Here is a 17,296-nt window from a genome sequence, read left to right as displayed (position 1 = left end):
TATTCAAAGCAAACAACGCTGCTGAAGCACATAAAGGCTCCTTGCATTACAGCAAATTACAGGCCTGATTCACAAATGCATTAATCTGCTTGATGCTGGTAGATCTGCACCGGTTTCCGTGGATTTACAAAGGCATTAAAGGGGGATAACGGAGTTGTAGAATACGCCCCAGCCCCATGAAATGAACAGCCCCTGCATCTGCGCAGCATCAGTGGACCTCAGCACAGGCCAGTCTTCTGGCCCCTCAAATCTGCCTGGCAGGGTAGGGGGAACACAGGGAAAAAGGACAAGGGCGACAGCAGGGGATCTACAGCTCCACAGCTCAGGGTGATGAACACAGAGATCAAAGAGAGAGCCTGCCAGCCCTCCTGAGGTGCGGAAGCCTCCCAAAAATCCATGAAATGAGCACCGCTTCCTGCCTGCCTCCTTCTGGAGAAAGTGAACTGAAAGGGTAGCCAGCTGGCACTATCTCCGTCACTGTGATCAGGCCGGGCTCTGGCAGAGCACGGATTTGTCCAAGTGCTTCCTCCGTGTCCACCCACTTGGCGGGAGGCTCCTCAGCTGGAGGGAAAGGGCTGCTCTGAGAGGGCTCTGAAGAGGCTCAGAAAACTCAATACGGTAACACAGATGAGACTTGGACAAGCAGATTCAAACGATGTTCAGTGGTCCTGAGTGCTTTTTAGATCGAAGTCATTTTACATTATACACATGGAGAAAGAGATCTTAATATAAATGAAGGTGGGACTCAATGTGCTTGGCTATAACTGAAAGAGAAAGCTACCTTATGGAAGTGAGCTCTTGTGGAGCATTCACTGTCTCTTAACTACCGGTTTCAATTTCTGACGAATGAGAAAGTCCAATGATAGCAACAATTTTTTTTTTTTTTAAAGTGCACCAGATTTTTGCTTATTTTAAAAAATCTCATATAGTAATATAATAAAACTGCTTGCTTGCAATTTTACTCCAAAAAGCAACACGTTTCATTTTTAATACTCACATAAAGAATGCACGTGTTAGCTGAAACTGAGGTAATGCTTATTTTTGAAATTGCAGAGAAGCCACAGCCCACCCAAGAGACTGACAAAAACTGCCTGTCTGGAAAAGGTTGTTCTGTAAGTAAAGGTCAAACAAAATCACACTAGGAACCTCAAAGATGTTTTAATGTTATTAGCTAAAGCAGGAGATTGCCTGCTGCAGGTTGCCATACTGCAGGTGCCACTGTAATTACGGCACAACACAGCAGATACTATTTGTACTCTTACAGCACCAAGGAACCCTGGTAATGGACCACGACTCCATTGGGCTAGGGATCTTCTGCAATGTCAAAATGCCTTTTGTTCCTGTCCAAAATGTTCTGCCATGGCATAGCAAGGGCTGCACCCTGTGTTCTCCTACACTGTCCTTGCCAATATATTCACACATTCGCATGGAAGTCCTGAAAAGACCTCAAAGCTCACTCCCTTTGGATTTATTCCTGCACTAGTGTAATTATCCCCCATTTTTAGTTCATTCTGCATTTGCGTTAAGACTGCTCTTTGAATTACATTTTCTTATCTTATTGCTTGTTACTTTTAGTTTCCCATTTTGTTCCTTCTCTTCATTTCTACCTCTTGACTGCCAAATGTCTCCCACAGTAAGGCATTTCTAATACTTTCTCTCATTGAGGCCTCAGCCTTGTAAGCCTACTTGAATCTTTTCATGCATGTTCCCATTCCTCTTGCTTCAGGACTCCTACAGTATTGTTTCCTCGCTCTCTCATTGTCTCTGCTATATCCTCCACGCGGCCAACTTCCTGCTTCCTCCTGTCAGAGCAATGTCGACACAACATCTCAAAACTGTTTGCCCTTTTCATCTCTTCTCCCTGTACTGTATGTATTCATAGCACTGTGGAAAAGGACAGGTTCAGATGAGGCTATATTGGTTTGGCTGTGTTTCTCAGTGTGTATGTAGGAGGCAGGTAACACTTTCAAACAGAATTATGCAGTATTTCCACTGGTGACTGACAGACAGGGAAGTGCCCATGTATCTCATTAGGGGACTGATACACTTCCTACTGAAAGCAGTGCAAAAGCTTCAAATGATATGACTTAAGAAAGCTTTGATCAGTCCTTTAGCTTCCAGAGAAGGACTCTGAAACTCTCACCATATCGTAAGCAGCACTCTTTATGGAGACACAAAGGCAAAAACAGGACAAAATTTAATGAAGTAGGAAAGCAAAGCCAAAGTAGCACTCATTCCAGAGAAAAACATTTGCAGGCATACAGACTACATAGCTTCTTAAAGTGTGACTCCACTGCAGTCAAACAGTACAATTCAGCAGTATATATAACCATTTCCATGATATTGATTTATACTTACAGTCCAATGAACTTCAATTGAGGAGGAAGAAAGGATGGTAGGGTTGTGCAGATGTAGTACCACATCACCTAGTTCTCTCTGGACCTGCTTGTGATCCACACCTTGACTTGTTGGTGGAACATCTGCAATAATTTAAGATTCCATTCTCTCAAGTATATATGATTGTTAAAATAAGTGTATGTAAATATAAATTAATATAACATAAAGTATATTGCACTATCACCAATAAAGTTTACCCTAAGTACTTCCCAATTATGTAAGAAAAAAACTACATGAAGTATTTTCTTGAACAAACCACCAATTCTTAGGTAGTACATTTTTTGACAGAGAGAAATAGGAGGGAAATGCTGCGTAAAAAGAAAAACCACAGTCAGGGATGACTTTGGTAAATGACTACAGCAGCATCTCTTTATTCATTCCTGCTGAGAGGAGAAAATGTTCTATTACCTATTGCAAATTCCAAGAGACCAGGAAACCTATAAAGAATGGCAAAAGCAGAAGCTGTATCTTCAGATAAATTCACTGGCAAATTTACTGTTTTTAATTACAAAATAACTGTAACAACAGAAGAAAAGAAAAATGAGTCATGTGGCTGTAGCTTCTCTGATGGCAAGTGATTTCTGCTAATAGGACACAGAGCACAGCTGAGTGCTGTCTGGCTCTTCTGACATTTGTTCTATCTTATAGCTAAAATAATTGTTCTTACGCATGAAGGGACAAATTCCTCTCAAAATAAGCAATGGTACAATGGAAACACATATTTTCTGCATCCAGAGCCCTTGAAAAGCATATTTAACTGAAATCGAATGACTGTCAGACATGTATAAAATTTATAGGGCAATCACTAATAGGGTGTCCAAAATATACATGTATTATGGACAGCAGCGTAACACAGTTTCTGTATGGATTTCATGTATCTTGCTTTCATAATTTAATTTTAAACAAATTCCATGCTGACTATGGCTTAAAATCACAGACAGGGAAAATAATGACAAGTACTTAAAGTGATTTCTTTATTTCTTTTTTATTATTATTAATCTAATTCCAGATAGAGACTAATGCATTACATAAGCTTTCCTCCAGCCTACTACTTCCCTGCCTGACCTCCTCTAGTGACTATGCAAGATCAGGAAATCTTCAAGGGTTCCGTTCTCTGAAGAACTTGGAAATTTGCATACCTGTCTGCTTACAAGAAGTGCCAAAGTACACAGAAATTGCATACATATTTATGTACAACTACAACTACTGCAGTAAGTCACTGTATGTCTGTAGACCATCTTGAAAGCAGAGGTTTGGATAGTGCAATTGTTGTTGATGTAGAAGACACTTACTAAATGCAAGCACAACAATTGTAAACCATGCTTTTTTTTGCATGGTGGCTATATTTTCAGTTCACCAGCTTTCGCTCTCTTCTAAATAATAATAAAGCCATGGTGAGACTGCATTAGGCTAAGACACAAAGACAAGTTTCTTTCCAGAAGTATAGTTCCCATTTGGGAATACAAAGCCTATGTCACTTCGACCTTCTGTCACATTTATAAGAAGATGGGATTTCTTCAAAGTTAAAGAAGCAAACTGAGGTTAGTGTGCAGTTGCCCTGTTCCCAGGAATACAGAAATCACTAAAAGATTACTAAATCTCTCTTGGTAACAGACCTAGGAACCTGTGCAATCCCTGTTTTCCATGTGGCCTTGGCTCTGCTGTCTATATATCCACTGAAATTGTCACCCATCAGAAGAAAAGCATAATAACAACGGACAGTAACATGAAACTGTTCTCTTCTCATGGGACATGAGAAAGACTTGCTTTCAGACCAACTTCAGAACAAATGAAAAGTCAGGAAATAAAAATTCTTTGTTTCCTTTAAGGAACTTCCTTTCAAAAACAAACATGTAATTACTTAGGCAAACAAAGAAACAAACATACAACACAGGCACTCTTAATAAGCCAATAGGTCAACTTCTCCAGTAAGTGTAAAAAACAGAAAAAAAAAAAATATATATATCTGTCACTTTTACTTTGAAAAGGAATATGTCCAGTTTTTCCTTTCTTAAGAATCAAAGTATTTCCTCTAGAAAAATGCACGTTGCAAAGCATACCATCATAAGTGTCATTTATTTTCTACAGTGAACACAAAGTTATTTAAAATTTTACATAGCTGGACTTCAGTCATAGCTGGAGTCCGTGGATGATCCTTCATCCACTACCACCCAGCCTTTTCTTCCACTTGGCTATCTGTAAGCACTGTCTCTCTTCCCTGCTGTTTTACTTTCAATAGTAGGACTATTGCAATAGTTTTAATACATTGCCAAAACCTCTTCTTTACTGACTCATGATGCCCGATTCATTCAAATTTTAAATTTCTCTCTTTCCCAATGCAGCAGAAACCAAATTAGATTAGGTACTGTTTCTCTCTCTGTCTCAGTCTTAAGCCTCATTTGATTTACTGGACATGATAGTAACATTTCCATGGAATTTGAGGATTTGCATAATAACTTAAAAAAAATCAGAGATTACTCCTGTGCTAACAAGAGCTATTCTGAAAGATGTAACTATCTTTGGATAAGAGATACTATGGTTCCTTTAGGCAATGCAATATGCTGTCTAAGCAGCTTTTAGAATCCATGTTACAGGGAAATGCAAGTTTAAACCTTGTATTTTACTATCTAACATAATTGCAGCCAGGATAGACAGACAGACAAAAGCTAGTAGAATTCCCACATCTGGTTTTGCTCAGAAAACCTGTGACAGCCACTGTGGACATCTAAAATGCTCAGTATCAAAAGCTTACCTTGAGTTTTCACTGGATCAGATATTTGGCTTGGATCACTGAGTCCATATGCATTTGCTGCCCTCACAAGGAATAGATAAATTGCACTAGGTTTTAGCCCTTTAACTGCAAAACTCTCTGTTTTCACATTTTCAGCTACAGTTTGCCAGCTGCTACCAGATGCATGGCTAAGGACAGAACACACACAACAGCAGGTTAGCACGCACTTCTTGAACAAAATATTATGTATAAGCGTAAGTACAGCAAGATCACATGAGACTCATATACCTGAAGGCCTCAATTATGTAAGAGGTTGGTGTTGCACCTGAATTCAAATTAGGTTGCCATGACAACGTTACTGTATTTCTGCTGACATCTGTCACCTCGGGCTTTGATGGAGCACTAGGAATCAAGTTTGGGTCAGTGGGTCTTGGTGGCTGCACTGGGACTCCAAACTCTAACAAAGGAGAGAGAAATGCTGAGTACAGACAGGAAGCAGCTGTAAGCTAAATGCTCTTCACATCTGCACTGGTGATTTACGACAGAGTCAGATAACTTCTGTATTTCAATTTCTGATTTTCCTTTATGTATTTTCTGCACACAGAGAAACCCTAGTTGATTTACCTTGGACTTCTATGTATGCACTCCATGTAGCTTCGCCACTTGGGGTTGAAGCAATGCAGGTGTACCGACCAGTGTCGCCCAGCTGAGTGGGAAATGAGAAGAATAAATATTTGAAACAATCAGGCACTCACGGGGCTAGAAAAGTAATTACAGCTCTCTATGTTCCCCCATGAATATGGATAAATGTATTAGGCTGTAAAAACTTCAAACCAGAAAATTCTTCCATTACAAGGTATGATTTTGTGTGCTGCAATATGAAAATGGATACTTATTTCTGAGCATTCGTTAAAGAATTGGAAATGCTGTAGATTCTAATTTAATGTTACCTAGTCTGTAATGAACAAATTGAAGGCCAATTCTTGTAGTATTTATTCCTTACTCTGCAGAGGTCCTAACAAATAAACTGAGAAGGCCCTCAGATGACAAGACCCCATGCAACTGTCAACCTTCTGCTTAAATTATGCCCCTGGATTTGTCTGGACTGCAGCACTGGAAAGCGTATTATCCTTAAAACAAGGCTTCAGCATTGTGCAGGGCCTTGTACATATGGGGTTCCTTGTGTTAGCATAAATTTCACTCTACAGTAAGCCCAAAAAAAGAATCTCCATATGCTATTCTAATCCAGTTCTGAACGCTGGAATATTTATCCATATGTGACTTAATCACATTTCAAAATAGTTTATTTTTTTTTTCCCCAAAATAAATGCTATCCTCCTAAGGTTCCAGCCTCAACAGATGAACTGAATGGAAGTGCTCAAAAATCAGAGCTTCAAACTCTAAGCCAGTGTGACTTGTAATTGATAACAAGACAACTCTAGGGAACATAGTAAAGTGATGTATTCAGCCTAATTTTAAAAAATACTACATTTCAAACCACAGAAAAGATAGCAGAGAATAGCCAAACGTAAAACTTAACAACATTTTAAAACATTTTATAGCGTGTGAGGCATGACCAGCAATACTGATCAGGTACTTGCTATAATTCCCTACGGAAGTCAGGTATTTGACAGGTGGTTAACCATTTTAAGCTATTTTTACACTGTCCAGCGAATATATTTCAACTTTTAGAACTGTTTTGAAAAAGATGTGTACGTGGGTCTATTACTGCAGTATGCTAAACAAATTTTTTCCTTAGAAACATTTGAAATAATTAGATCATTTTAATCTATTAGTGCTAACGCCTAAATGATTTAAGGATTCGTCTTACTGAAATACAAGTTTTGCTTTTCCCTTCATGTTTTAAGTACCAAATAATTCCCTTAATTAATATCTCTTAAAAACATTTTTCCTTATGAAATTGGAAATAATGTGCCTTAGGCAGAATAAGCCAAGGTGTTAAGCATTAAGAATAAACTATCTGAAAGCATGAAGTATCAAATATTTTAATACAATTATTTAACATTTCATTAATTCTAAATGTAGGATTTACTACATCAAATGTGCCTGGAGGTGAAAAATTAAAGTGAAACAAACAACAAGAAAACCTGTTTTCGTTCACGCTACCTTGGCATATCGGATCTGTAATGCTCCTGTCTCCAACTGCTTGATGCGAGAGTCCTGGGTAGAAATGAGGATCCCATCCTTTTTCCAGAGGATAGTGGGCATTAAAGTGCCTGTGGCCACGCAGTTCAGTACTAAAGTACCATCTACAGCCACTGTCTGATTCACAGGACCCTGTCGAATTACAGGGGGAGGCCGGTCTGCAATCACTGCCAGAAGAAACAACAGCAAAGGGATTTCTGCAACTGGAAGCAATTTTATAATCATCTAAGCAACAGCAGTTCCTTGAGGCTTTGAAACAAACTAAAGCTAATTAAACAAGTAATTAAAGTTAGGGGCATGCATTATTCAGGGCAGGGTGCACTATAATGCACAACCACAGAATTTTAAAATTATACACAACATTGTATCTTCAGAACATAAAGCAGCACGACATATGACACAGTGGTGTCTGCTAGGCATTCTCGAATTCCAGTGTCTTTCTAAAGTGACAACGGAATGAGAAAGGACATCCCAAATTCTTTGTCAAAGCACAGATTTAACCTTGTTCATCTTTTACCAAGCAGCAGGCCATATAACATAATTCATACTTCCAGTGTTCAAAGACAGAAGAATAAGGAGGTAGGCAGGGCATAACCTGGCAAATACATACTTTAAAAAATTTTATTGTATACCATCAATTCATCTTTCTGCTCTTTCCTAATTGGGAGAGGCCTAGCAGCAAGGTGGGGTAAACACAAAGCTAATGAATAGGATCACATTAGAAATTTTCAACTAAGAGATATTTTCCCAGTAGTTTCTGACTTTTAGTTCTATGATGACTGAATCTGTCAATACAACTTGAAAGTCACAGAGAGATCCCACAGTGTGTTTGCATCAATTTTAATGCATCTTTCACACAACGAAAATTAAATGTTATTGATGGGTTATTTAATAACTGTGCACAGAAAGGTATAAAGCAGCCTCAGTATTCACAGAAAAAAAAAAGAATGATTGATGTTGGTGTTGGTTTTTTTTTTTCCATTATTCAATCAATATTCAAAAAAGAGGTAAGAACTGTCTTATTGTGTTTCTGTGACCTCCTCTACCTGTACCATCCAACATGACACGGACTGATGATCTGAAAATAGTCACAACTTTAAATGACATAAATCTGTTCAATAGTGTCATGGGGGCATAAGTTACTTAAAACCTGGTTTTGTTAGATGAAATATAAACCTGATATTCTGATAATTTGTGAACATTGGATATTTCTAAATTACTTTTTGCAACAACAGGCAGGATGTTAGTACTCCTCTTTTTTGGCTATCTTCCAACTCCGGTAATTTCATTTGCATGTTCGAATGACACTCCATGTTTTCAACTGCATAATTTATCCTCTACTTCTTGTTCCAACTTGTTGCAATGCACTGCAAGGTCACTAGTACCTTTCTCTTCAGAGACAGTCAAAATAAGCTCACTTACAGTTTGTATCAGACTTTGGTAAGTTTGTAAAGAGCTTTGTAGCTATCAATGGCAAGAGTCTGACCAATCTGTGCTCTACAGGAAAAATCTAATACACTGAAATACATGGCAAATTTAAGTGCCGCTGAAGTTGATGGCAACTTCTGTTACCTTTAGGAGCACAAAGATATCATTCTGTGTATCCTGCCTTCACTTTTATAATAGTACAAAAAGAAATAATTGTCCCAAGATATTTTACAAAACAACTAACCCTCAGCTTAATCCAGAGCTTATATTCATAATAAAGGAAATAATATTAAATAAATTTGATTTTTTCCAAGTTCAGATGGCACAGATCATTAAGAGAAAAACTCTTAAGGTTAAGGTCCTTATCTTAACGTTCTTTTTAAGAGGTATTTCTCACCTTGCCACAGCATTATCCCCAATGCTAAATGAATAAAAGTGGATTAAGAAATGTGGCTTACCACCGAGAGGATGCAGTCTTATTCCTCCAAACAATCTCAGTCTAGTAGGTGTAAATAAACAATTACATTCTCCAGGTACACTGCACATTTCTAGCACTGCATTATTTCTATGTTTTCGATAGGGCAAAGGTCTTGTTTATGCAAACTCTTATCTGACCACAGCTTCCTTCCCCTCAAAGTCTCTTCACAGATTGCATTTAACCCCTTTTTCTGTAAGTGCTAAGATTATTACTTTTCCTGGGTATCTTTGCTATTAAAAATACAAAGTATTTCTGATATTGGCAAGTTGGCCTCACACCAGCATTTACTACTGCTTGCAGTCATGCTCCCTGTAGCTTTTTCATTTAAACTTCGTCCCAACTGCTCCTTCAAAGGAATGTATGATAATATTAATTTGTATGTTATTCTACTGACTTCCATACAGATTGAGGTTTTTTTCTCTTGCTATATAGCAATATCAAAAAAAAAACCCAGGAAAAAAAGACTTAAATGGAGATGCTGTTATGCAAACAGACACAGTAACAGGGATAAAGAACTAGGCAGCAAGCAATCTGAAAGTAAACTAAATCTAACGAGGAAAGCTAAAAAAGAGCCAGATAAATTAACCGATACAACAAAAATCCATAAACTAAATTAAAAATGGAAATATAGTGTTACACAATATCCAAAACCTTAAACTCCTGACAGAGATGGCCAAAACAGGATTTTTATGTTCAAAGACACATGCAATCTGCATTTATGCAAAGCAGATACCAAAGTAGTGTCATATGATCTCATGGCTGTCTTCAAATAAAAATCAAAACTTGGGAATGATAAAATAAAGGTATCATTACCATCAGTAACTTCCAAGTAGGCTTTTGTTATGATACTTCCCGCAACATTTAAAGTCTGGCAGATATAGTACCCCACATCAGATCTCTGGACATTGGTGATAGTGAGGTCACCTGTCTGAGAAACTGAAAATCGGCTGGATGACTGCGGAGGCTGGTACGAGAAAAGCAGATTCTACAAGATGTATAGGAAAAAAAAAAGTGGGGGGAAAAAGGATTAAATACATTTGAACACCAATATTCTTAACTTTAATGTGTTTAAACAAGTTCATCTTTTCACATTAGACATAAAACATTCTGCTCTTCATATCTTAAGCACGTCTATACCACAATATGAATAGCTTTTACAGGATTTTTTTGTGATAAAATAGATGCAGATATGCACATATAATTGTGTAAGTTTTTTGGGTTTCCTCTAACACTCTCTATGGTCAGTGTTGGGCTTTAAACAAATTTTAACAGGCACTGGCAAAGATGTGATAAGTATAGGTAACATAATGATATAAGCAACTGTGCTGAACCTAAGTAATTCACTTTAAGATCCTTTTTTAGAACTTATTCCAGGATTTTCTATTTATTTCATTTAAATGCAGATGTTGGTTTACTTATTTGTATTTTAACTTTCATCTTCCTAATAATGGAACATTTTTTTTTTTAAAAAAAAAAGATGCTGTCTAGGTCTCTCTGATCATAGTGTTTCTGTTCTATAACAAGCCTTATATATAGAATTAAATCCTATGCCAGTTTCTACTTAGATAGCTTTGGTATGAAGCACATATCATTTACCAACAGTAGTCAAAAATCAGAACTGCAATAAAAATAATACAAGCTCTTTACACTAAATACTGATTCCAAATTTCTACCCCGGCTGAAGAACTTGTGAATGAGAATACTTTAAGGTCACAGAGGCGATTTTTAATCTCTCTTGCCTAACTATATTTTTAATTTCTAAAAATCATCCAAAGGAATGGGACACAACATACTCTGCTTCAGTATTTGCAAATCTCATTCACTGACCTCCTCCTCTAGTTCTCTTAATTGTCCTGAGTAGTCAATACTCAGCAGAGTCAAAAATGAGTCAGAAAATATGTACTAGACAACACTCGTGAAAAAAAAATCCAGGTCATAAAAAATATATACATAATATACTGGTATATTTATACCATTGAAGATTATAATTTAAATTTGGTTAGTAGCCTCGTTGTACTTAAACAGAAACTTTGCAAATGGAGTAAAGAAACCAATCTTTAAGCATTCTCAATTTATCTGCCCTGTTATTTTGTAACACAAATAACCCTGCCATATGCTTTTGCACCATTCATCCCTTCATTCACAGGAAAACTGGAATCCCATATTCCTTCTTCCAATAAAGAATACTTTGTGTCACATCCCTCCTTCAAAAGATGACTCTGAAAGAAAACTGTGATTCTCTTGCTGTGCTATATTGTGTTTCACTCACTGGCTTTCAAGATCCTTCACAAAGAAGCTGAAAATAATTTTCCCTCCCATTCAAGTAAGGAAGCTGGGAGAAAAAGTGACCTATTCAGGTATGACCTGTCAGCCAACTGACTGAGTGGAAAGCAGATCTCCTTAGTTCCAAACTAGTGTCCTACCCATGCACTGATGCAGATCAATAGAGCAAATGGTTTAGTTTGCCGGACACACAAACACGTGGCAAACTCATAGCTGCACCACAAACCCAGAGCCAAACTTTCTGAAAATTTGGGAGTGTTTGGGAATTCAAACAAACTTCAGCATTAGTCGTCTCTTCATACCTCAAAAGTCCTCCCTGTTAGGTGAAAAAGATTTTAATAGTAGCGAAAGATGGAATGTTTCTAGTTGTTTCATAGGTTTATTTGTACATTCATGTAGAAAACAGGAGATTGAGCAAAACATAGATTGCCTTTCTAGTAAGGCTGACATCACCTAGTATGCATGTGACTTAGAAGTAGAAAAGAAATATCCAGCATCTCCAAGCTCTAGATCTATTTTCTACATCTTTAAAACAATAATTAAAATATTGTTCTCACATATGACATCATCTTTTCAAGAAACTGCCAGGAGAAAGGGATAGAAAGTCTGTTTTACCTGACTTCCCTCTCTCCGCCAAAAGATGGCTGGCTGAGGGTTTCCAGTTGCTTCACACTGGAAAGTCACCGTTCTCCCCAGTGCAGCTACCTGATCTCGAGGCTTTACAACAAACTGTGGAGGCTCTGAAAGGAAAGTATCGGAAAAAAATATAAATCACAATACTATTAGAAGAGCAAAGTTAGCCTATTTGAAAGCACATTTGCCTACTGACTTTAAATGGTGTAAAATGGAATAGTTAAGTTTCTTTAATAACAAGAGGCAGCACAAAGACACATCAGCCTCTAACAGACACAGCTTCAGCATCACTCAGATCATCTTTTCTGTGGCTGGACCTCCCAATTAAAACTCTGGCTGTGCATTACTTGCTTTCATTAGTGACCACTTACACAAGGAAGCAAGTCCCATGACTTAATGACACAACTTGCAGAGCAACAGTCACTAACAGGAACAAATTTGTTACAATTTGGTTTTTAAAGGAGGAGTACAGCTACAAGTCAGAATGGAGAAATCTTTGAGGGACAACTGGCCACACTTTGTCAAGGGCTGCAATAAGTACTGTTATGTAACTATGTGGATTCATGCCTTACATGCACAAAAGTCATCATCTTTGATTTAGCAGAGCTGAGGAGAGAAAAAGCTTTTAATTGCTTATATAAAAGACTTCTGATGTAGCCAGGGTCTCAAAAAAATTTCAAGTCAAAAGCCCCAGAAATGCTATTGAACAAAGAATAACCATTTAAAATCTCCAGTCCAATTACGGAAGAGGAACATTCATTTAAAGGAGCAGCAGAGCTAAATGTCTTCCTCGTTTACACAGGCAAGGGCATGTTCAAACAAAATATATATGCAAATGAAGGCAAATTTGAAACATCTGCTCAGCCTAACATTATAAATATTGCCAGCATTGTCCAAATTGTTTGATTTACGCAGATTTCAACAACCCCTTCATTCAGCAGTAAAGAGAATGTCAAAGAATCATGTCAGATGCATTAAAAAGAAATAAATCAGTATAGACAACCTCACTGGATATCTTGATAGGGCTAGCACAGAAAAAAAAAAGTCTAGCTTGTTTTATAGGTTATTAACTCAAAATTCTTGAAAAAAAAAAAGGGCATTAAATGGAAGTTCATTTACTTATTCATTTCCAATTCCTTCTAACCATCTGTCCAAAATGAATTATTCTCTCCCTCTTCTTTTGGTTGAGAATAAAGGAGATGTTTTTAATCCGACCTTAATAATTCAAATGTTTTTGGTGTTTGGATTTTCTTTTTTCTTGCAAACATTTCTGTATTTACGAGATTTTCCTTTAAAAAGAGTGTGAATCATATAAGTTAAGGATATCACTCAATGTGTTTTATAAAAATCAAGTAATTGTGGATTGATCTAGGATAAATTCAGTAACACTCAGGGTCCTTTAAAAGAAAACTGCTTTCAGTGTTCATGTGGGCCAGTACTTTCAGTCATCTGTTCCTCATGCCTTTTGTCTCTGCTCCCTGTTGAGCTCGTATTAGAATGTACTCTTCCTATGATCCTCCTGCTTTGGGAGAAATTTTTAAAGCATAACACATTATTATTTACATTTTGATGTGAATGCTACCTTCCCCAGAACTTCCTTAGATAAGAAACTGCCTAAAGTGAAGGTGAGATTGACCTAGAGTAATTAGCAGACTTCAAAACATTTAGCTCTGAAACACTCAATCAATAACTTGGAAGAAGATGTAGGAAGACTCTGACATGACAGCACATTTTATTTAGAATGGAAGGTGAAACTGTTGGGGGTTTGATACAAGGTTTTAAGGTATGATGAGGAAAATGGAGATGGGGGTGATACACCTTTGTTATGCTGTTGGATTCTAATAAGAAGAATAAATTTAGCATATAGTTAAATTTAGGGCTTGGCTCGTTCTGTACTAGTCTGTGATATAATGCCACAGAAAATGGAACTGAGGGTTTCAAAATCCTGTGCTAGTGCATAGGATTTGCAAGGTTTCAGATTTTGTTGAACTTGAGAATGGGTACAGCTATAAAGTGGTTAAAATGGTTCTGACCACTGGAGAAATAGCTGAATGCTTGTGATTCTAGTACCTGAAGATGACTGTTCAGGGACTACTGAGCACAAAATATGAGGGGAAATTCAGTTTTCCGGGTAACCATGGTAGAATTTATAAAATATAAATAAGTATATGTTTCTCTAGATATTATTCTAAATATGTATTTTGTATGTATATTATTCTAAACATATGTGTATTATGCATATGTGTATTCTATTAGTTTCAATGTCAGAAGAATTAAAATGGGGTTAAGTTAAACTTTGTTATTAAATTCCATTCAGTGTACACTGTACTGGAAGCATTTTCACTGTCTTTTTTTTTAACTTCAGTTTGCTTTCACATCTTGGGTCACAAATTTGTGGTATGTGATGAATACACTGTAAGATGCTGAAATAATAATCCACCTAAGGAAAGAACAGCTTCTATCCTTGAGACCTTTAAAACAAAACTAATTTTTTATAGAACACTTTGAAGTTCAACTAATACAGACATTGAAGAAAGAAGACATTAGGTTTTGACTCTTTACATAATGTAAAAACAGACAGAAAGTTAGCAACCCATTACCTTTCTCTTTGCCATTAAGTTACCCATACTTCATGCAGAATTTATTCTGTGCGATGTGTCTTGTCAATAACAAGTAAAAGATGGGAGCTGATTGGTTGAAGGACATGGAAGGGGATGGATGGGAAGGGGAGGAGAAGTTCTCGTCACAGTGATACGATGACTAGAAGATGGCCAATAAAATTTCAACTTACCAGACACAACTAAAAACAAAAACAAAACAAAAAGAAAACATGGAATAAATAAAATTGAATAGATATGAAACAAAGCAAAGAATAAAGTAAAATAAAAAAAAATAAAAATGATCCTTGGTAAGGACCTTAGAAAGCGCACATATATTCTGATATATGAAAAATAGGTTTAAAATGTTGAAATACATATTTTTTAATTTTATTTTTAAGCAGAAGTCTCTATCAAATGCTGAAAGTAGGCTGTAGAGGAAAATGGGTAACAGACTGAAACCTAGGTTCTACTCCAAGCCTTTCCAATCAACTGTTGTATAACCTTGAGTAAATCTTTTTTTCATATTATCATTATTTCTCTGCACCAAGAACTTTCCATGGTAAAATTAACTTGAAATCTCCAGTAAATATCAATCTGCAACACTGCTGAAACGCAACAGTGACTTTTACACCCTTTCTAAAGCATCCAAACATCTACAAATGGAAAATACTTTTCTGAAGTTAATAGCTATTACAAAAGAAGTTTATTAAAAAAATAATAATATGTTGAGGCATTTAGCCCACACACCACCCTCTTTAGTATAAGATCACTGTATCAAGGTCCTAATGCTCACTATTAAACTGCAAATGCAAACTAAACCACAATTAAAATTAACTCAAAAAGATTCTTAACCCTTCTCTTCCCCCCACCACCTCAAACTGTAATTTCACTAAAATATTCAAAACCAGAGATTTATTGCAAAGTATTAGATTTTTCAACAGAAATTGTCAGTGGTAAATTATCTCATATTAAATTATCTTTCAATCATAGTTTAAAATTTACATAAATTTTGAAATGTTACAGATCCCAGTAGGCTAACTTTGCTTATAAAAGAAAGGTATGCTAGAAAGCATTCCAACCATACATCACTAATTGAAAGAACAGATTGAAAACAAAAATGCAAAAATAATGCATTTTGAAAATATACACACATATTGACAAAAAAAAAGTTTATCAAAAAACTTGGTATAAGATAATCACAGTAAGAGTCAAAAAATATATATTTTTTTTAAATGTATGCTACAAATACCAAGCCCTTCAGCATTTTAGTCTTATTGCTTTATGTTGAGAGTAAAATAACTATCGTTCAGCAGGGTACACTTTCATATCAAGTAGGTAAGCACCTTCAATACACCATCCTCTGATAAAACACATGGAGAAAGCTAATAATATCCAGTCTGCCCACATTCATTAGGCATGAGGAACACTGCCTTACCATTGAATAAATATGGAAGATGCCAGGTGTATTATGAAAATGAAGCAGAAAGAGAATCAGATATAATACTGGAATTTGGAACATGTTGAAGCCAAGAAGCTGCAATTGAATGTGCCAAAAACAGATCATATAGAAAATTTGGGGTTTATATTACTAGAGACAATTTTTAAAGAAATAATCCCAAACAGAGGAAGTTGAAATTACAATTTTTCAAAGACTTGACCTTCAATTTTAAGGAAGTATTCTGGACATATATCAGCCTTCTTTAGGTGTGAGCATTTAGTCTTTCTCAAAGAGAAAATCAGTGTGCACTATTCTGCTCAGATTATCGGCAAGTCTATGACTTGTCAGAGGAGTGGCCAAGAAATTATATTCAAGAATTCCTGAGAGAAATACGCTCGTTCCCAACACCCAGCTCCCAGCTACTCCTGATCATGTATAAGTGTATTACCCAGTGACCACTCCATTTTAACTGAAAAGCTCTCTACTAAACTTGCAATAACAGCCTGACCTGTCCTGAAATTAGAAATGCTTCTCCATAAAACACAGCTCATACTCTACATGAAATAACCTGATAAGAGACTTAATGAGATGCAATTCTTGCACAGAGGAAGTTACTCTAAATTAGAAACTTTCCATTACTCAAGTAGTGCCAAAAAGATAAAAGTTCAGCCTTCTTGGTTGCAATGCAAAGCTGCCTAAGCCCTCTACTGAAAGCTTACTTGAAAATTTCTAACAGATAGAAATCTGCCTTGGTTCCTCAATTCCACTTCAACAAATTAAATTAACTTTTAAGCGCTGAATTTCCACTTTTCCTTTTACCAGACGGTTTTGTTATTGTAGGTCAAAAATAACCCTGTCAGGCAAATGTATTCTTTTGCCCACCTGTAAAAACAGAGAGTTACATGAAAATAAATCCCTGTAGAAATAGGGCATCATATTGGTTGCAAATTTGTGGCAAAGGTTGAAATTTCATATAAAAATTCCAACACTTCTGTCAGAGGGACATAATGTGGTTTAAAAGAACAACAATAGCAACAGCTACAACAAAAACCGCTTAGTTTGATTTACATCCTCTTGATACCTAAGGTTACCAAAACTGAGAAGTAAATAATTTCTCCCTATAATGGCCTCTGTTTTATTTG

At 36.5% G+C, this 17,296-nt stretch overlaps 1 protein-coding gene across 2 annotated transcripts in view; it reads right to left on the bottom strand.

Annotated features, from left to right (window-relative positions):
• The window catches only part of ROBO1 (roundabout guidance receptor 1), a 538,100-nt gene that overhangs the window by 50,788 nt on the left and 470,016 nt on the right, over positions 1-17,296 (bottom strand). For both annotated transcript variants that reach the window (XM_086763761.1, XM_086763770.1), the window contains 7 exons: positions 12,099-12,223; positions 10,014-10,185; positions 7,256-7,461; positions 5,753-5,834; positions 5,417-5,585; positions 5,150-5,316; positions 2,359-2,480 (listed from right to left, as the gene is read on the bottom strand). In XM_086763761.1, coding sequence (XP_086619887.1) covers positions 2,359-2,480; positions 5,150-5,316; positions 5,417-5,585; positions 5,753-5,834; positions 7,256-7,461; positions 10,014-10,185; positions 12,099-12,223 — 1,043 coding nt within the window. The remainder of the gene's footprint in view (positions 1-2,358; positions 2,481-5,149; positions 5,317-5,416; positions 5,586-5,752; positions 5,835-7,255; positions 7,462-10,013; positions 10,186-12,098; positions 12,224-17,296) is intronic.

This window comes from Chlamydotis macqueenii, chromosome 1, assembly GCF_036417535.1.
Source record: "Chlamydotis macqueenii isolate bChlMac1 chromosome 1, bChlMac1.mat, whole genome shotgun sequence".
Lineage (NCBI taxonomy): Eukaryota > Metazoa > Chordata > Aves > Otidiformes > Otididae > Chlamydotis > Chlamydotis macqueenii.
This window is presented reverse-complemented; position numbering and strand designations above follow the sequence as displayed.